At 35.9% G+C, this 22,519-nt stretch overlaps 1 protein-coding gene across 1 annotated transcript; it reads right to left on the bottom strand.

Moving 5' to 3' along the window:
• Window positions 1-9,066: 9,066 nt before the first annotated feature.
• LOC6038732 (struthiocalcin-1) lies at window positions 9,067-22,281 on the bottom strand. The gene is made up of 2 exons (XM_001848422.2): window positions 22,266-22,281; window positions 9,067-9,539 (listed from the first exon to the last, which is right to left on the bottom strand). Exons 1-2 carry the CDS (start codon window positions 22,279-22,281, stop codon window positions 9,067-9,069), a joined length of 489 nt encoding a protein of 162 aa, XP_001848474.2.
• Between the last annotated feature and the right edge of the window lie 238 nt (window positions 22,282-22,519).

Genomic DNA, 22,519 nt, shown 5'->3' on the forward strand with positions numbered 1-22,519 from the left:
CACCAAAAATTAACCTGAATAATCACGACTTCGCGTCCCCACTTCCAGCGCACCAATGATGCTATTATTCGATTAGCACAATCACTCATCCGATACGAACAGCGACACAAAAGCACACCAAAAATTAACCTGAATAATCACGATTTCGCGTCCCCACTTCCAGCGCACCAATGATGCTATTATTCGATTAGCACAATCACTCATCCGATACGAACAGCGACACAAAAGCACACCAAAAATTAACCTGAATAATCACGACTTCGCGTCCCCACTTCCAGCGCACCAATGATGCTATTATTCGATTAGCACAATCACTCATCCGATACGAACAGCGACACAAAAGCACACCAAAAATTAACCTGAATAATCACGACGTCGCGTCCCCACTTCCAGCGCACCAATGATGCTATTATTCGATTAGCACAATCACTCATCCGATACGAACAGCGACACAAAAGCACACCAAAAATTAACCTGAATAATCACGACTTCGCGTCCCCACTTCCAGCGCACCAATGATGCTATTATTCGATTAGCACAATCACTCATCCGATACGAACAGCGACACAAAAGCACACCAAAAATTAACCTGAATAATCACGATTTCGCGTCCCCACTTCCAGCGCACCAATGATGCTATTATTCGATTAGCACAATCACTCATCCGATACGAACAGCGACACAAAAGCACACCAAAAAATTAACCTGAATAATCACCACTTCGCGTCCCCACTTCCAGCGCACCAATGATGGTATTATTCGATTAGCACAATCACTCATCCGATACGAACAGCGACACAAAAGCACACCAAAAAATTAACCTGAATAATCACGACTTCGCGTCCCCACTTCCAGCGCACCAATGACGCTATTATTCGATTAGCACAATCACTCATCCGATACGAACAGCGACACAAAAGCACACCAAAAATTAACCTGAATAATCACGACTTCGCGTCCCCACTTCCAGCGCACCAATGATGCTATTATTCGATTAGCACAATCACTCATCCGATACAAACAGCGACACAAAAGCACACCAAAAATTAACCTGAATAATCACGACTTCGCGTCCCCACTTCCAGCGCACCAATGATGCTATTATTCGATTAGCACAATCACTCATCCGATACGAACAGCGACACAAAAGCACACCAAAAAATTAGCCTGAATAATCACGACTTCGCGTCCCCACTTCCAGCGCACCAATGATGCTATTATTCGATTAGCACAATCACTCATCCGATACGAACAGCGACACAAAAGCACACCAAAAATTAACCTGAATAATCACGACTTCGCGTCCCCACTTCCAGCGCACCAATGATGGTATTATTCGATTAGCACAATCCTCAAATGATAAGCTAGATTTTTGAAACTTTTTACTATTTTTCCCAACTAGCCAAACTCATCATCTTTCTTTTGCATCTAAGACAGCTAAAATAGGATGAAATGGCGCGGAGATATGATTTTTGAAAAAAGTGTTTTTTGCGAAAAATGAAGAAAATTGCCATTTTTCGAACCACCCTAGCACGATGTAGGTCACCCTAAAGGCCAAACAAAAAAATACGGGTCTAATTATTTTTGCCAAGGAACCCACAGAAAAAAATTTGAGCCCAATCGGAGAAATTTTTTTCGGTTTAGGCTCTTTTGAAATGGAATTGCTGTATTGGCTGTATACACGTCAAACAGAAAGTCTCCAAATCAAAACTGCTCCGATTTGGCTCAAATTTGGAGTGGGGGTTCTTTGGCCCAAATAATTAGACCCGTATTTTTTTGTTTGGTGATTAGGGTGGTCCTATCCGAAATAGGGTGATCCAAAAAATTGCGTTTTTCGTCGATTTTCGCAAAAACCTCATTTTTCAAAAAATCATATCTCCGGAACGGCTGAACAAATTTTGGAGCGCCACAATTCGAAAGAAAGGTTATAAGTTGACTTTTTAAGGAAAAATATGTTGAGGTCCAAAAAAACTAGCTGAATATTTGAAAAGGTCATATGAAAATTTCATCTTTCAAATTTCAAATTTCAGCAATGACCTATACATGTTAAGGTACCAAAATTTTCATAATTGAAAGACGCAACTTTTGGTATCCTAACATGTATAGGTCATCGCTGAAATTTTCAAGTTATCGCAGTTTTAGTGAAAAAGTTGATTTTTACCCGTTTTCGTCATTTTTCAGTTTTTGCGCGCGGCGCGTCGAAAAACCCAGTTTTTATGTTCAAAAAATCATATCTCCGATACGTGTTAATGGATATTCGCAATTTTTTGATATGTTATGTAAAATATCACAAGGAATCAGGGAAAAATATTTTCAGACATAGGCTCTTTGGTCCCGAGACCTTGAAATCGGCAAATGAAATTTTCATATGATCTTTTCAAATATTCAGCTAGTTTTTTTGGACCTCAACATATTTTTCCTTAAAAGCTTAACTAATAACCTTTCTTTCGAATTGTGGCGCTCCAAAATTGGTTCAGCCGTTCCGGAGATATGATTTTTTGAAAAATGTGGTTTTTGCGAATAACGAAAAACACAATTTTTTTGGATCAATGTTTTAATAACATCTAAGTTTAACGACCGTATTAGTGTGATTTTGAAATCAGATCTTAACTATGTTTTTTTTAAACGTACGAAAATTTACTTCAAATTGTAGCATTTTTTACATGGTCTATGAATAAATGTTGTTGTTGTTCTTAATTCATTTATTTCTGGCAGTTTTAACCTTATCGATCATTCGCTGCCCTACTGTTAATACATATGCGCAGTAAAATTACAAAATATCGAAAATATTTCAAAAAGATCTCGCTCAAAACAGTGACCAGTACGAATACAATTCTTTGGTCTCAGTGACAAAATGCGTTATATGATTCTTATTTTGCAGTGGTCAATTAAAGAATAAAAACAAGCATTACCAAAAAACTTGTTTCCAACATCTCAGGCCATTTGCCTCAAACAACTCCAAACAAAAGCGTTTATTCATGAGCCCTCTTATAGCCACCACTCTGCTGGTGCCAACTTAAGGCTCTCAACAGCCCCGGCTTTAATATGGCATAAGAGCATGACTGAATTAGCACCAGCCACCAGCATGATGGCAATAAATATCGCTTTGATTTAAATGCTTGTACGATATTTATGGTGCTGCTGAGTAGCTACTCACTCTCGGCGGCGGCTGCTGCTGCTAAGTACACGTACGGGGCTCTATTGTTTCAACACACATACACTCAAACACAAACACGAGTTTTTCACACATGCTTTCCTTCTTCTTCTTCTTCTGCCCTACTCAAGACGATAGGTGTGAGCAACAAAAAAGTCATCCGCGCGCGCTCTCCTAATGCAAACTAATGCCAAAGGCTGTATTTATTATTTTGATACTAGCACTTGGAGCCACCTACCCACCTACCAACTACTAGGCTTGAAGGCTTCGGATTGGCTTTGGTCTGGCACCTTCTCAGCCGCTGCTGGAGGCCACGAGAGTGTGGAGCACATACTTGGCCTAGGTTGGGTTTCTTTTTTTTTTGCATTTCCAGACCGAGGCTTTTGGTTCGCTTACGTAAGGGTAAGTGTGATGTAGTCGTCGTCACCGTTGAAGGTGACTACGGGAAAAGCTTGAGCGGTACCGGGAGCTTTCGTATGGGATGAATTTAGGGTAAAGTGGATTTTATGGATTGTTTTAAATTCAAATATCAATAAACTACCCATGTTCGCATAAATGTCCCATACGCTAAACAGCAAGCTGAGAAAAACGCATTTGAAGTTTATCCCACACATAAAGTTACGTGTTAAGTTTTCGCGAAAAAATGGATTTCTTCCTGATTTTCAGAACAAAGTACTGGATGTTATAGGCTTTTCTGAAAGATCACACGATTTTGAAGTAGGGTAGGGTAGTCATCAATGAGACACTTTGGGTTTTCAAATTTCAAAGATTTTTCTCATGGTTTCATCAGCATGTTTTAATGAGCTTTTTGTTGCATTTTCTTTCTTTAAATGTTTTCTAACATTGACCAAAATATGAGATCGATCCGACATCTACAGCCAGAGTTATTCAACTGTCACTACGAAAATCAAGATTTTTCTAGTAAAACATCATGTTTTTGTATTGTTCCATTGCAGGTAACTTGCCTTGAACATTTTAGAGCAATTTTGCCAATATGAAACTTTAATTATCAAAAGTTATACTAAAAAGCATTTAAATTTTGTAAAATTCGTATAATTATACCAAATAACTTTGTATTTTTGGTTAAATGAAGTTAAAACTCTATAAATATGCCAAAAATCACTTTTAATTCATGTTTTGAAAGATTATTACTCATGAGCTGAAATGAGTGGGGAACAATGAGACAGTTTTGGATACTGGGTATATTCTAAATTTTGGCCAAACCTAATGAAAGGACATTGTAGCCCAACTCAATCCCTATGGAACGTCGAAAGAAATTTGAAGAAATATTAGTTTTGGTGTAAATGGCAGCCTACGAGCGAAAAAGTAATTTTTGTCCATAATTTCATTTTACACCCCGGAATCAAATATTTATGAATAACTTTTCAAGGGAGCGTCCATAACCAAAGCCACTATAATGGCAGACGTGTATCCAGTAGACACACCTTTCCCCCAAATATGAGCCTGATTGGTTGAAACTACGACTTGTGAGAGCCATTTTATCATTGTTCCCCGTGTCTCATTGATTACTACTCTACCCTAAACTGCATCAATAACTCAAAAGCGATGAAAATGCATATGGGGCATTTATGCGATCAGAGGCAGTAAACCCAAGTTAATATTTTCTAAGGAAGATAATATACACTAACCTTGTTATAATTAACTTATAATGTTATTGGCCATAGATCTAAGGTTTTTTCTCAAAATTTATTTTAGCTAAAAAAGCACTCAGCTAGCAAAATCTAAACTTAGAAACATGTACCTCTCTGTAAAGGCTTATGAATTGATCTCAGTTGAAAGGTTCTGCAAATCTCTGAAATGAAAATGTAACATCCTGGAGCAGAACTGTTAAATTCTAATAATGTTTTTGGCTTAATATTAAAAAAAAATGTTATTCCCGATTTATTTTCGTCTGCTTGGGATAATAGAAAAAAATATCTATAAATTTCATTTAAATTTAATAGGAGTTTTAGCAGTCAACCTTTTAAATATGTTGATTTTTTGTCTGCTTTGATTGTTTATTAAATCATTAAGATCGTATTGGCCAATTTTGTTAACTTTTGAAGAATATTTTTGAAAGGCTGCAAAAATTTTCTACATTTTGCCTTTATGAACTTTGTAGATACGGCTTCTGGTCAAAAAAAAAAAAAGATTTGCTTAAAGTGGCCTGATTATCAGCACATTTTTTATTAACAACACCTCGATAAATTATGAATCAATTTTGAATATTTAAAAATAATAATTTGGGAAATTTCCTAATTTCAAAAATTGTTTTTAATTTAAAACCCATACGGAAGGCAGCCAAAGGTTTTGTCCAGATTAAAAATTACAATAAAAAACTTTAAGATATAAATGTTGACCAATATTACGACAAATAAAGGGTCACATGTTTCGAAAAAAAAAAACTTTCATTTTTCAAAGTATTTAGTTATTGACTTGTTTGACTTGTTATTGGGGTCAATTCTTGACAATTTTTTTAACCAAGGCTTCAATTTCATTGAATTGGTCAACATGATAAGTAATATATGTTTTAATAGAATTGAAAATTAAATTTATTTATGGGATTAGGTGGGTAAGGTGCAATTTTTTTTTTTTGAAAGCCCTACTACCCCAACAAAATATTAGTTAACATTTTTACAATTTGAAATATCAAAGAATCAACTAGACATTATAATAATCATTATTTGATTGGAAGTTATTTCTCAGAGTTCATTTATTAGGAAATCAAGTTTTTTTTATTAATTTTATTTCTTGCATTATTCCATAAGGTTTTTTTTATTTTTATCAAAGAGATTTACACACATGTGCATTAGCGTGGCTCACGGATATATGAAAAAGACAAAAGTGTTCAATTTCGAACGCCTCGACCGGAATTTTGTAGCAATATGGCCTCAGAACATAACCTGAAATTTTGAGCGTATTTGGTTAAGGTTTAGTACTTCCACCATTGACCTGAAGTTAGTATGGAACTTCTAAAAATTTACTATGGGAAATTTTCACTTTTAACCTCTTCATAGAGAAAGTTTCCCAAAACCCAATCAAAATTTCCTATTCTCAGGTTTCTTATAGTTTTGATCCGGGAACAACTTTGTAGAACATCGCAAAGCGCTAGTAATTGATCCCGAAAAGATACAGGATATTTTTGGAGTACGGAAACAAAATTCAACGTTCTCTAAAAATTTGTCTGTATCTTTCCGGGATTAATTCCTAGCGCTTTGCGATGTTCTACAAAGTTGTTCCCGGATCAAAACCTATGAGAAACCTCTATTCTGAAAAAATCATACGGCATAGGAAAACTTTCTCGAAGAAGAGTTAAAAGTTGAAAATAAATAAATTAAATTTATTGAAATTTCTTTATAACTTCAGATTAAGAGTGGAACAACTAAACATTAACAAAATGCGCTCAAAATTTCAGGCTAGCTTCTGCGGTTATAATGCTACAAAATTTCGGTCGAGGCGTTCGAAATTGAACACTTTTGTCTTTTTCATATATTCGTGAGCCACGCTAATGTGCATTCGTCTCTTTCTATAAGGTTTAGAAAATATCAAATAAACCTCGTTTTTTATTTAAATAACTGTCTTTAAAGTACCTTATCTATGTGAATTTCATTTTTATGAAGCAATCTACTAGGAATTTTCGATTCGACAAATCATAATCATAATTATAAAGAAAAGAGAAAGTGAAAAAGTGGAAAACTTGGAATTATTTTTCAAATATATTTGACGCATTTTAATGTATGATATTTCATTGAAATTCAATGTATTGAATGTTAATATTAAAAGTTAATATTAAAAGCTATGATATAACGTCAAAGTGCTGACATACCAACAATAGGTGATGGATGGAATTACATGCCTGTCTTTTAGATCTATTATGTTTAACTCAAAACAAGATTCAAAAAAATACTTAATTATTTTGTAATTAGTTCTCAACGCATAAATAACTTGAAAATGTTCCCAAAATTCAGCAAATTTTTCATATATACATAGACCACCCTTCCTTGCCCTTCTCAGCCCAGCTTGATTTTGAGCAATAAAGGTGAAAAGCTCACACCGCAAGCTTGCAAACACCGGCAACCAACGCCGGCACATACTTCAACACTTCGTCAGACTTTGGGCCTAGGAAGCTTGAGGAGGAAGGAATTTCCCTCCGTCCTCAGAACAACCAGCAACTGCATATTTCCCTCTCTTTTTTTGCATGCCTCACTCTACACCAGATATTATTTATTGCTCTCGATAATCAGTGCTCAATGCGGGAGCCCATGCCGGGTGGAATCCAGGTGTTGAAATAACACACGCTGTGGCAACTAGAAGGTTAAGGCGGCGCACGACTACTCGGCACTAACTGCAACTGGTGTTTTTTTTTTTTTTTTTTTTTGTGTTGAAGGGTGATTAAAATTGCTATTCACTACCGTTTGGAGCGGCGATTTGGCCTTCGAGGGCAGAGTTGACTATTGCATACTTGTGTTTAGCATTCTTGGGGGTTTTAAATGTTAAAGAATTTGGCATCACTGCTATGGGAAGACATTTCCCAGAGATGTTGGATTCCGGTTAAGGCAAAACAATGTCAAAGACGATAAGCCAATTTTGTTTGAAGAATAATGGGGTTTGAAGTGCTGAACTAAAGATAAGGTTAATTGTGTGAACCTGGAATTTTGCAACTTTTATTGCCATAACAAAAACTAAAGACGATGTGAACCTAAGATGTGAAAAGATTGTATTGCCACATATATGGTAATGGATGACGATAGCCTTTAGGTGTTCAAGGTATTAAAAGCATTTTAAGTTGAAATTGTTGTTCGAAGAATGGTTCTTGTGTTGTTTTATCAACTATTTTGACTCAACTTAATCTGAATCCAAATTTCAACTCAGTCTATGGGTTCAAACCAGATCCAATCAACAACCTTCAGATCAATTGTCGTTGTTTTGCATCAGTGGCACCACCAACAATTGCACTTAATTTTACGCCAGCACCCGGCGGCATCAAAGCCCACAATGACACTAGTTTTGAGGGTTTGTTGACTTGATTGCATTGCACACCACCTTTGAATTAGATTTGGCCACCAATGGCGGCGGTGAGCTTCAAATCAAAGCTTTCACTTCGCTGCCAGGGCTGGTCATGGACACCCTTACGTGACCCGGACGGGGTCGTTCGCCTACGTAATTGAGGTTTTATTTGATCAATTTCATGGTATGACTTGACAACTTTGTCAACCTGTGGTATTATGTTTGATGTGTGGCAAGGTATCGATTTCCAAATTTGGTACCACTCTGTGAACGGTGACCTTAAGTGATATTGGCTCAAATTAGGTTTCAAAAAAGTATTCGAGATTATTTAAACATTGAGGACATTGACAAGAATAGAGTAAAATTGTTCAAATCTCATTAAGGCATATAAAAAATAACTTGTCAAAAAATAATTTAAAATTCCGATTTCTCCCCACAAACTACCATAACCCATCACAGTGATGCACTCAAGATCTGCATCTGCCACCTGCATCCTCACCGCGTTCGCGTAAAGTTTTTAAATTGTCGATAAATCATTCTGTCTTCCATTGCCCATTTGCTGATGGTCATTTGTCTCCTCCTGGAATGGACACGAGGCACGATGCTCAAAGCACCTTGATGGAAATTTTTCAATCACTCACCTCGATGATGAGCTTCCGTTTTTTTGAGAATACGGCAAACTGGGCGTCATTTGTAATGATTTTAGCTTTAAGAAAAGTTGTACACCGAAAGAAAAAAAACAGGAATTTTTCAGTTTTTGTTCAATAACACTATTCGACATTTTGAAAAGTTGATGTCAGTAAACGCTTCAGTCACACTCCAATCGACAGAGTTGAATTTTGGTTATTTTTTTTAACTTTTTGCTTAAATTTATTTCATCAGAAACACAAATTTCAAAAAAATGATCAACAATCACAGGTGTCCAGCTCGCAGATGTAACCATTTCGGTTGTCACAGCTCACACTATCCCACTGCGTTCCGCCCGTTCCATCTCCCGCCACCAAGCAATGCTCGTTGGCGCAAGCACTTTTCGCTTCTCCAGCAGCAAAGTTCGTGTAACCGGACCGCCCGTCAATCCGCTTGTTGCTGGTGATCCACACGAAGTTCCCAGTCCTGCCGAGATCCGTTCCGGCGATCCACCACGGTCCTCGCTGGTTGATGTCCTTCTGGGCCAGGGCCGCCATCAGTTTGACGTTATCCAGGGCCGAGTGGACTGAGGCCAGACGGAGTCCGTGCGCTCGGCACCTGTGCCAGGCCTCAAAGAACGTCACCGGATCGTCGTTGTAGACAAAGTAGCGCTGGTACGAGTTGGCGAATCCGGCTCGGGACGAGATGTCCGAGGTGGAGTTCTTGGTGGCTGAGCTGGACGAGGCCAGAGCTACCAGAGATAGAACTAGGGCTGATGAAACTGTTTGGAAAGACATTTTAAGGGTACTGAATGTTGCTTGGAAGATCCGGTCATTTTATAGTTAAACTTTGATAAGTGTATTTGCTGACAATATTGATTTTCTGTCCAAGTATCTGGAGCATTCTTGAGATAACAGCCACACTTTTAAACTGAACCAGTTTTTTTTTTTGAACGGATGTGAATTATTATAAGAGTGCACTTCAGATACTAAGTGCTTCTATCGAGAAAAGTTGTTGCTCTCGATCATAAAGAGTGGTGTAAATCAAGTGTAAATCACTTCCAGTTATATAATTTTAAGATTGCGTGCGTCTAAAGGGACAAGAGCAACAACAACAAAAGTTCCATCGTCATCAAAACTTTTTACGGAAGCCCCTTTGAGAAGACTTTAAGTAGAAATTGACAAGACTACTAACACAAAGCTAAATTTTCAAACCATTTTTAATAAGCTTGAAAAAAAGAATTTTAAACAGCAAGAAACTGCATACGAAGAGCAAGCAGTCAAACAAATATACATTGCTTAAGTCTAGAATTGTAGCACTTCCGGATGTTTATGTCTTGCCTTATGTGCAATTGAAGGTATATCAACATTCTAAAGTTTTTTTTTTAAGAAAAAGATCCTATAAGCTATTATTTTTCATATGTTTAAAGGACCTACTAAAGAAAACTCTAGATTTATCATCTAAATTTTGATGAAATTGTATCTCTTTCCCCACGTATTTTTTTCAATTTGAAGGGTAAGTAACGTATTTTATTCAGTTCAATTTTTTTTAAATAGCAAGAAACTTTTTTTCATAAATTCACGATAACTCGTGATATTTATAAGCTAACCTTTTTTGTTTATGTATCATTTTTTTGTATTTGTCTGCTCTGCAACTTTGTAGAACATTGTTACACTCTAAAAAATAACCCTGCAAAGTAAGAAAATATACGAAATTTTAAAATGAAAAAAATTGTTCTAAATGAAAAAATGACCCAATTTAGATTGGGTCATTGGGTACATAAAATTTCCCTTAAAATGACATGTTCCAAAATTTTTTATAAACGAGTAACGAAAAATGGCAGAATTTTTACAACTGTTTTAGTATTTTTTTCGATAAAAAAAAAGTTTTTTCGAAATTCTGAGTACGCCCTCAATTTTCTATCTCATCACCGTTTTAAGCAGCAAATTATTGAAAAACACCTCTTTTTTGCATGCTCAAAAATGAAAGGGGTCGTACCGCCCCTCCGTCACGAGATATCAAAAAACGGACCTCGGATTCGTGATCAGGGACAATAGTTACCCCTAAGGACAAAGTTTCACGCAAATCAAAGAGGGTTCGGGGCATTTTTTTCCGATTTCGTAAGAGTTGGCAGATAATTACCCAGATGTATTTTTTTACAAGAAAACATTTTTTTACAGGAAAATTGAAGTTTACTCAGCTTCTCTTTCAATTTTCCTAATTCTTTTTCTTTAAGCCACTGTTTCTCAGCAACCAAAGGTCAAATCTTTAATGTGTTTAAGACAATTTCATAGAAAAAATATATTTCAATTGAGTTTGAATATATTTCAATTTAACATAAAAAATAGTAATTTTTTTTGTATAAAAATTCGATTTTGTTTTACAAAAATCACTTTTTTATAAATTCATGGCTCAAAAGTTGCGGGGTTTTCAAGGGGGTTTTGTTTTCTAAAACATATTGAAAAATCTCGAAAATAAAAAAATGTGTTATTTTGGAAACAGAGTTTGTTTGAAAAAAAGATAATAATAAAAAATCGGCAGCTTTATTTTCGTGTACCTATTTTTTTGACAATAATAAAAAAATATTTAAAAAAATTAAAAAATTGGGGGGATCTCTTTAAAATTATTGAAATATTCGGACAGATCTTTTGATTGGTTCAAAATTTTCAAAATACCAAAATCGATTTTCTAGACAATTTTACATGGGGGTAATTCTCTACCAACTCACACGAAATCGGGAAAAGTTGCCCCGACCCCTCTTCGATTTACGTGAAACTTTGTCCTAAGGAGTAACTTTTGTCCCTGATCACGAATCCGAGGTCAGTTTTTTGATATCTCGTGACGGAGGGGTGGTACGACCCCTTCCATTTTTGAACATGCGAAAAAGAGGTGTTTTTCAATAATTTGCAGCCTGAAACGGTGATGAGATAGAAATTTGGTGTCAAAGGGACTTTTATGTAAAATTAGACGCCCGATTTGATGGCGTACTCAGAATTCCGAAAAAACGTATTTTTCATTGAAAAAAACACTAAAAAAGTTTTAAAAATTCTCCCAATTTCCGTTACTTGACTGTAAAAAAATTTGGAACATGTAATTTTATGGGAAATTTTTTTGACCCAGGAGGGTAATTTTTTCATTTAGTACAAAAAAATTCATTTTAAAATTTCGTGTTTTTTCCAACTTTGCAGGGTTATTTTTAAGAGTGTAACAATGTTCTACAAATTTGTAGAGCAGACAATTACAAAAATTTTGATATATAAACATAAGGGGTTTGCTTATAAACATCACGAGTTATCGCGATTTTACGAAAAAAAGTTTTGAAAAAGTTGGTCGTCATCGATCATGGCCATTCATGGTCACCCGCGACAGACACGGACGACGAAACAAAGAGAAACGCCAAAAGTAACTTTTTCAAAACTTTTTTTCGTAAAAATTGTATGCTCTACAACTTTGTAGAACATTGTTATACTCTAAGAAATAACCCTGCAAAGTTAGAAAAAACACGAAATTGTAAAATGAAAAATTTTGTTCTAAATGAAAAAATAACCCTTCTGGGACAATGTTGATTCGAAAAGTACATAAAATTTCCCATAAAATGACATGTTCCAAAATTTTTTACAGTCGAGTAACGGAGAATGGGAGAATTTTTAAAACTTTTTTAGTGTTTTTTTCGATGAAAAATACGTTTTTTCGGAATTCTGAGTACGCCATCGAATCGGGCGTCTAATTTTACATAAAAGTCCCTTTGACACCAAATTTCTATCTCATCACCGTTTCAGGCTGCAAATTGTTGAAAAACACCTCTTTTTTCGCATGTTCAAAAATGGAAGGGGTCGTACCGCCCCTCCATCACGAGATATCAAAAAACGGACCTCGGATTCGTGATCAGGGACAAAAGTTACCCCTTAGGACTAAGTTTCACGCAAATCGAAGAGGAGTCGGGGCAACTGCTGTGTGAGTTGGCGGAGAATTACCCATGGCCATTTCTAAATGTGAGACTTAATTGTTCTAGTCTCGACAGTAATTTTACCGGAAAGCTCGTCAAATTTCACATAAATTTGTCCTAGTAACAACCATCCACTCCAAAACACTGGAAATTACCCAGTTTCCAGTTATGAGCAATTTAATTCAGCATTAGTGTGACAAGAAATATTGAAAATGTTGGAAAATCTTAAGAGATACTACCTGGCTCGATTCTTCATGTTTAAATAAGTAACTGCCAAATCGGTTAAGGTTTAAGGGTAGCTATTGGTCGTTTAAGTTTGTATGGGAAATTTGGGAACAGTGTTTGGGGAAAAGCAACAAAAAAAAACAAAATTCTAAAAAGGTGGCGTTAAATGTGTCGAATCATTGACAAGTGTGAGTTTCTTTAAAAAATGTATGACAAACAACTTTGTCGAAGACTGCAAAAACATCCGAGTTCACCCTGATGAGTTATTGGCGATTTAAAGAAGACGTTTTTGTATGAAATGATAATTTTTTCACCAACTTCAACGGTCTATAGCAACTCTTAAACCATAACCGATTTCACTAAAAATTTTCACAAATACTTATTTTTGCATAAGAAATCGAATCAAGGGGTATTCCGGAGATCGACTATTTTTATTATCTCCCTGTTCAGGATCTATCTGTAAGCCCATGCTGGAAAGGCTGAACTTTTGTAAAAGGCAAATTTATGGAAAATTGAACCAGACACTGAAAAATTAAAGAAACTCTTGATTTTTCAACATTTTCTAACCGCTGTATCTTCACAGTATTGGAAGCTTTTGCTGGTTTTGAAAATATTGACGTTAAGACCACGTAAAAAAACGTAAAAGTTTTAGTAAATGACAGTTGTATTTTTTCAGGAGAAACATACATCAGTGTATTTTCGTAAAAAATTGGGTAATATGTTAGGCTATTTTCGCACAAAAAAATCATTAAAAAATTCGAGCCATCAGTTTTGAATTGAAATTTTGAATTTGAATTGAAATGTTTATATTTTCAGAATAATTTTTAAATAAAACTGAATTCCTCATAAAGAATTAGAAACTCAACAAGAACCAACATGGACTGTAATTCCAGAAAAAAACGTTAGAAACAATTAATTTTACATTAGCATTACATGTCACAAGCAATTTCGTTACACGAAAAAAAAGAATCATGTAACTTTCCTCCGTGCACAACCATCTCAATTTTTCTCAAGTGCACCAGGATTGCAGTGCTGCAGTGGGCTTCGTTAATTGCTTCATTGTTTTGCCGCAGGCCGTCTCCTGCACACCGCTTTCAGGTGCAAAAAGGAGCCCTCTTATCGGTAGTCAGCGATCTCTTCCCTTTTCCCCATTTGAGCCGGCCGAAGTGGGAAACACGTGTTAGAAGTTGCCAAGAATTCCGAGTTCGAGGCGTCAAATGGTTTTCCGCTCTGGAGACCGGTGCGCGCCGTGTTTTGCATGCAAACGACTAATGTGTTTTTGACTCGTAAAAATTCCTTCGCAATCAGCGTCTAATCTCGTCTTGAGCTGCAGCAATACTTCTTGTACTTTTCAGTTTATTCGCTAAATTTGCATGTTTATTAAGTTTTCTTATGGACTTTCAAACATAAAAAAATACAACGCAATCAAAACGCAGTTAAAATTCATTCGTAAAAACACCTGGCACTGCAAGGGTTCCGCCATCTCGCCAAACAAAACCCCACAAAATTGCGTGCAATTTGTTATCATTTGAAAAACGCAACCAACGCGAAACCTCGGCTCAAGGTTTCAATTTTCAAAAGGATGGCGTGATGGTCCCGGGGTCCCGAGTGATGCATTTCTCAAACGAGGTGCAACCGTTTTCACGGCGTCGTTCTAAAACAAAGTGGAGGAAAATTAATCGCTCTCTCTCTCTTGCCACTAACATCTTTAACAACCTCGAAGATGAGCCGAAGATGCAAACGGGAGTAATTATTTTCCAATAATGAAATGACGATGAAGGTTGAAGTCTCTGTGGAAAAAAATAAAAAAGGCACAGTTGAGTTGGAGTCAGAGCTGGAGTCGGCAGAGTCGAAGTTGACAAATTTTTAGTACCCGGAGTCGAGGTTAGAGTTGGCCAAATATCATCATTTTGAATGGGAGTTGTTGGGATTAGAGCCGGATTCGGTGGGGTCGGAGTCACCAAATCTCAAAAGCCTGAGTTAGAATCTAAGGTGGGATCATTTAATTTTTAGAAGCCGAATTAAAAAGCCACTCTACTCCACAGTATGCCAATTTTTAGAAAAAAATAAAATTGCAAGACATTGAAGGCCTGTGCCGATCTTCGCGGAGTTTTATTATTTATGTTGATTAAATATTATATATTTTCACAAAATATTCCTAAAACCTAAAGTCCAATTAAAACAAACAACTTTTTTTTTTGGATGCAGTCCAGACTCGATTATCCGAAGCCTCGATTATCCTAGATTTAGATTATCCGTAGTTTGATTATCCGAAGGCTTGTAGGAGAAATTCTCCACCAAACCTTCGGACACCTAGTTTCGAGTAGGAATCTCGCAATCGAGAACGACAAGGCAATGCTGTAGAGCGAATAATTTGATTTGATTTTTTCTATTCAAAAATGGTACGTATATATTCGAAATTCTGTAACTTTTGTTGGAATTTTCTAATCGATTTTGTGTCTTTGGTAAAGTTTTGAGGATTATCTAAAAAATTAGTTGTACGGAAAAAAACCGATTGTTTGATCAACTTTTTTCACAGTTTTTCCCTAATATACGCATATTTAAAACACATCAAGTGTTTTAAGGAACAAAAAACTAGCCAAACGGATTTTGATAAAATAGAAAATCATTTTTTTACTTCAGTATGAAAAGTAAAATTAAATTTGCAATCGAAAAGTACTTGACAGAATTTATGAGAAAGTGAACCGATTTCAAGATAAAGCAACTGAAAAATTCCGCATTTTTACCAAAAGTGTTCATTTCCATTTTTGAAACAAGAAAATAAAAGTTTTTCAAGTCTCATCCAAACATTCCCACAATTTCTTATGCCAATATCTCAGCCACTAATTGTCCAATTATCAATGTTGAAAAATTTAACATTTGTGATTTTTTATGATCTTTTCAACGAAAATACTTTTAAAATGTTGGATTCAAGACAAACATTTAAAAATGCCCAAACATTCTAACTTACGCCTTTTTTAATCGTAACCCACATGAAGGACCTTATCTGGATCTAATGAAATCTGGATCTGATGACATCTTACCAAAGCTCATCAAATCAAAACAAATCTAGCCGAATGCTATCAACCTCATCAAATCTTTTCAAATTTTATCAAGTCTACTCAAATTTTATCAGATCTCATCAAATCTGATAAAATCTGGTCAAATCTAATCAAATCTGATCAACTCTGATCAAATATGATCATTGATCACCCAGAGCTGGGCATCGGCATACGAGAGGATAAAGAGCACAATTCGGTAGTAAAATGGTACTGTGTGCGGACGGAGAGGATAAATCCCGAAAATACCGAGAGTACTTTACTCATGGTTCATTTTCCAAAAAAGTTCATCTATCAAAAAAAAAGTACCAGTACCGAGACTCGGAACCAAGACCTTCGGCATATTGAACGGGGCCTTTGCCGTATGGGCCACCATGGTTCGGTGATTAAGTGGCAGTCGTTTGTCCATATAAGCCACTCATAGGATGAAATGTTCCAATGAACGAATGAACACGCGAGAGGACTATACTCTCGCAATATAGCACTTTCCTCACTTTTTTTTTCGTGAGGACTATCCCCTCGTTCTTTAACTTTGGGTGATCAAATCTGATAAAATCAGACCAAATCTTATCAAATCTGATCAATTCAAATTGAATCTTCTGATCAAACTTGATTGAATCTTCTGATCAAACTTGATTGAATATGATCAAATCGACGTCGTCGTGCTATCTTGTCGCACCCGCCATTTTGACGTTCCGAGAAAAACGCATTTTAATGTTTGACCTTGAATATTCAAAAACGAGAGCACGCAATGTAAACAATAACAAACACGTTTTGTTTGGCTCACCATTCTGTGCATTGTCCCAAAGTTTGGTTGAAGTTGGTTGCTGGAGTCCCGAGTTATAATTACAAATGTTTACGGTAGTCTAGCTTGTACGTGCGACAAATGCATCCTGACTTTCCTGGCCGGAAATCCCTTTGGCCTTTTGTCGCACTTACATCAATTTTTATGGAGTGACAAGATAGCACGACAAGATTGAAACTACTTTCATATGTAAAGTGACAAAAATGCACGGAGTTTTTTCGGTTTTTGTTCAATATCTCAGGATTGAAATCGAATTTTGGGGATCTGTGAAGGTCAAAAGGTGAAGCATTGTGATCTGCACAAAATGGCGTTCTTAACTCAATTTGGCCCAAAATGCACGTACGACAAGTTAGCACGATGGCGACGAAATCTGAACAAAAATCTGATTAAATCTAATCAGATCTGATTAAATCTGATCAAATTTGATCAAATCTAATCAAATCTTATAAAATCGGATCAAATCTGATCAAGTCTGATCAAACTGACCAAATTAGTTCAAATCTGTTCAAATCAGTTCAAATCTGATCAAATCTGATCAAATCTGATCAAATCTGATCAAATCTGATCAAACATGATCAAATCTGATAAAATCCGATCAAATCTAATTAGATCTAATTAAATCTAATCAAATTTGATAAAATCTGATCAAATCTGATAAAATCTGACCAAATCTGATCAAATCTTATCAAATCTGATCAAAGCTAATCAGATCAGATTAAATTTTATTAAATTTTACCAAATCTTCTCAAATTTTATCAAATCTCATCAAATCTAATCAAATCTGATAAAATCTGACCAAATCTTATCAAATCTCACTAATCAAATCTGATTAATTCTTCTGATCAAACTTGATCAAATCTGATCAAATCTGAACAAAAATCTGATAATAGCTAATCAGATCTGATTAAATCTAATCAAATTTTATCAAATCTGACCAAATCTTGATCAAATCTGATCAAATCTGATTGAATCTGATTAAATACCGTAAACTGGTGTTAATATTTTCCAACAGGTAAGGTTTTTCTTAAGATTATTATTTTTAAGGCATGTACTGGGGTTAGCCACACAAAGTCCATGCACTATTTTGGAAAAAAAAGTTTTTTCAATTGTTTGTTTTGTTTATTGTTTAAAAAATTATCGATTTATATTGCATTTTAAACTAATTACACGTTTTCACATTTAACATGAAATTTGTTCAACTGAAATTGCTTTTAAATTTGGAGATTTTTTTAATTGTATTTCAAAAACATATATTATTAGGGTTAGTAAAATTTCACGATTTCGCGGACAGCGTGAAATCCGTGAAATTTGGATTTTTTCGCGAAAACCCGTGATATTTTTTGTTTGTGTAAAACCGTAACGATTTTTCTCAAAATGATTTATCTAACTCAAATAGGAATAAACATAATCTTATGAACTACTGTAGAATTTAGTGAGTGAATTTCCTTGTTCAATTACTAACATAGGGTTAGTGATTTTTGACGATTTCGTGGACGGCGTGAAATTCGTGAAATTTATCAATTTTCTCAAATCATTTTTTTTTCAAAATAACAACATAATAAATTTCATTCATTTCATACAGACTATTTGGGTAAATTTTATTAGTTATCAATTGAAAAGCTTAATATGAACCTTTTGAAAAATTGTTCAGATTTCGCAATGTATTAAGAAACTTACTAAGTTTAGTCGTATTTTCATTCGCTATAATAACAAATTTACTGCTATTTTATTTGAAAGGTATGGTTTCAAAATAAATCAAAAGAATCATGATTGTTTTATGAAAAATAAAATGAAAGCTTTGAAATCAACTTTTAAAAACATTACAGATTTTTCTGAGTCCTGTTTAATTTTAACGATTTGATTATTTGGGTGGATAATTCTTGTTAAAGTCTAATCTAATCTAATCTAATCTAATCTAACCCTAGCGCAGCCAGTCTTTCGAGGGCATCCTGGAAAATGCCTTAGGTTGATTAACGCCTAGCATCCTCTTGTCATTATTAACAATTGCAGTGCCCCAATGCAATAAATTGCTTTGAAACATCACAAACGTTAAAGCGGCCAGGCCAACTGCGTAAAGTTTACCGCAAAGATGATTCGTTGAATTGGGTTGAGTTTGAGCACGAATGTTCAAACAACAACGCAATTCTGAATCTACAGGGGAGGAAGAAACGTGGGGATCCCCCGCTCACGTTCCTGTTAGTTATAGCAATAATCGTTGGGAGCACCATGCTAAGAAGTTTTGGTGCTCCGGGACCCTCTGGGATGGGACATTGTATTTCCACAAATGCCCTGGACACTTTTGCCATGGTTATAGCGCCACAACTCGCTCTCTGTGGATAAATAAAATATGAGTGGATTTTATCAAAACAAAATTACACATATTATTTAACGAGATGCAACACACAGAGCATAATCGAGATTTTCTACGTTAGTTACTTATTATAAAATTAACAATATAATCAAGAGATTAATTTGAAAATGTCCTATAAATATAAGTAAACCCGGAGCTTTAAGGACCCTTGCAAAAAAAAACAATAGTAATGTTGAATAATTTCAAAGTTATTCAGATGTTATATGTGGTCAATAAGAGCAACCATGGGCATTGGAGGGTTAAAAACAATTTGAAATTTACTCACCTTTCAGTGCACGCACACACGCGCGTTAGCTGGAACGTACTCACCAGAAGTAAAGCTCTTCCACGTCAGCACCAATACACAAGCAAGAACTTGCAGAGCGACTGCGAACACCACAGACATACTAGCATCTTCGATGTCAACCTGCTCTTCGGTGTTGTTGTGGTCTGGTGCCGCTGCAACTGCTGCTCCTCTGATGCATTTGTTGGTCCAAATTATTAAACTGGAATCTGGATGCAGTTGAGGCAAGTCTGGCTGGTCATATTTCACAATCCCACAGTACAGACATTTCATCACAGTCAAATGTCTCTAGCAATTTTTGCCTTCGTAAAATCTCAAGCTTTTATCTCCTGCAAAAAAGCTCATGCCCCTACACTAACACACGCGCACAAACTCAGGCTGCCAAAGCTGGGCTCTCTTCGAAAAACGGCATCATCTTCCGTGAGCAGCCAGCACAGGATGTGACTGTAATTTTCCGCTCGCTATCACTCACACAAAACACGTTGATTTTTTTTAACCGAAAGGAACCACTTTTTTCAACCAACCGACTTTCTTATTTGTTTCCACCACACGTTCTCCTTCTATCCAGCTTGGCTCGAACTCACGCACACTACAATCACACAGTTTGTACTACAATCTTTCTCTCCTGGTGCACTTTCCGGAGGGCATAGCGCTGGGCAGCCATGACAAAACAAATCGAAGCCAGAACAAAAACTAAGCATAAACACACATTTCTTGCAAATTTCCCAAGACTTCACGCTAGCCACAAGCACCGACGAATTCCGAATTGTGTACCATCACTTATGCGAAGTCAAACCGATTTTTTCCCGTGAAAAACGCGACGAAAACAAAAAAAACACACGGACCGCCACGTTTAAGCGTCCCTTGATGGCGGCGTGGACTTCGCTTCCTTCGGGTGGATAATTCTTGTTAAAGTTTAAAAAAATACGACTTTTTGCCTTCCTCACTGAGGTAAGGCTATAATCCTGCTCTAAAAATGAACTTTGTATAAAATCGTCGTAGACCCACCTTCATGTATACATATCGACTCAGAATCGAAAACTGAACAAATGTCTGTGTGTATGTGTGTGTGTATGTGTGTGTGTGTATGTATGTGACCAACAAACTAGCTCATGTTTCTCGGCACTGGCTGAACCGATTTGACCCGAACCTGTTGCATTCGACTTGGTTTAGGGTCCCATAGATCGAGTTTTATACAGATTGAAGTTTCGATAAGTAGTTCAAAAGTTATGTATAAAAATGTGTTTTCACATATATTTGGATCTCACTTAACTGTATGTAAACTATGTCCGGGTCCATCATCCGATCCATTGTTGGTTGGTTGTTGGTGATATTTAGGTACTTTTTTATTCCGGATCTAAAAACTAGATTAAATTTTTGTACAATTCTATCATATCAGCCATTGTTGGCAAAAAGTGAGGAAGGCTCCAACCACATAGGTGGATGAAGTTAGTTTTTTGTTTTTATTTTGTTTAAAAATTTTGATTTCATAGCAAACTTTATTATTTTTTAATTCTGATTTAAAATTTAAATTCTGAAAAGGGATATGAAAACCTTTTAAAAACATGTTAATTTGCTAAAATTCAAATAATTTCATTAATTTTTGCTGGATAAGATTGTCAAATCTTGCTTTGGCATGAAATTCAATAAAATGAAGTAAATCAGCAAAAACTTTTTTACTTTATAAGTCGAATAAATTAAAAAGCAGTTTCAATATTCAAAATTTATCTAGAGCCTACCCATAAACTAGGTGGAATCTTTTTAGAAATTTAGGAGAATTATTTTTTGTATCACGTTCAAATTTATCGAAGATTTTTTCGTTTATTGAAGAATAATATATAATGAAGCAGGAAAAGGAGTTTCTGTGATTTAAACGTAAGATTTTCAGAGTTATTTTGACATTTTTTACGATCCGCGAAATTTGCGTGAAATTGGTGTTTTGGAATTGAGGTCCCCGTGAAATTTGCAATTTTCGAGCGTGAAAAATCACTAAGCCTACATATTGTTTATTTTTTACAAATTTATTTAACCTTTTCCTAGTGAAAAGTGAAATAAATGCCGACTCTGATGCTCTTTAAAGGTGTTTACCTCAGGATCGAAGATTAATTTGAGTTATTATGATTTTACTAATTATTTGATTTTACTTGCTTTTTGTTGTTTCATTGAACAAAAAAAAACTGGTTTGATGTGAAATAAATCATATATTTTGATATTTTAAAGAAATTCTTTTTTTAAGAAGATTAATCATGAATTCGCAATACAATTAGGAAATAAACTTCATTTCCCTCAAGAACGTCTAACATTCGGTTGCAACTGAGAAACAGGGGTCAATCCATCGTTGTCGTCATCGGGGCCACGTTCGTCCCGACACGCAACGCAACGATCTGGTTCTTGTTATCCAGCCAACAAACTTCTTCACGAGATGTCCAAGAAGTCTGCGCGCTGCTGTCGGTCCGACTACAAAATGCTACAGGATCGTCGTGTATGCAAATTAGTAGCAGCACACACCAAGCTGCAGCCATCTCAAGTCGTTGAGGTATCCGCACAAATCGCGTGTTTTAAGGCCAAAACAGAAAAGAGTGATCAAGTTCAAGTACGCAGACGCCTGCCCCGGTTGATGTCGCTAAGAAGAGCGTCATGTGTCCTCCGTTGTGCTGGGGCTTGGACACGAGTTCACCAGAAGGAAGACCTGTCAGAAGGCACACGGGAGATAATCGCTTGTGGTGTGAAACGATGAGATAATTGTTGCCGCGTTTTTCTGCCTGATTTGGGGGCAGGAACGTCTTACCTGTCGTCTGTGGCATTCTGGAGGCAGGTGACTAACGGCAGCGTTAGAGTGGTGACAAAATTGGTCTCAAATTACGATGGTTGTTAAGGTAAGATAGATGCTTTTAAAGTTAATTTTATGCAGTGAATTTTCTGTTTCAACATTATCAATGTATGCTTTGGAAATGAGCCTTCGAGTGTTTGTGATTAGCTTAAACAGAGCATTTTTTTCACAAATTAAATAAAGCAATATTCCAATAGCAATTGGAAAGATAT

The sequence above is a fragment of the Culex quinquefasciatus genome, chromosome 2 (genome assembly GCF_015732765.1).
Source record: "Culex quinquefasciatus strain JHB chromosome 2, VPISU_Cqui_1.0_pri_paternal, whole genome shotgun sequence".
Taxonomy (NCBI): Eukaryota; Metazoa; Arthropoda; class Insecta; order Diptera; family Culicidae; genus Culex; species Culex quinquefasciatus.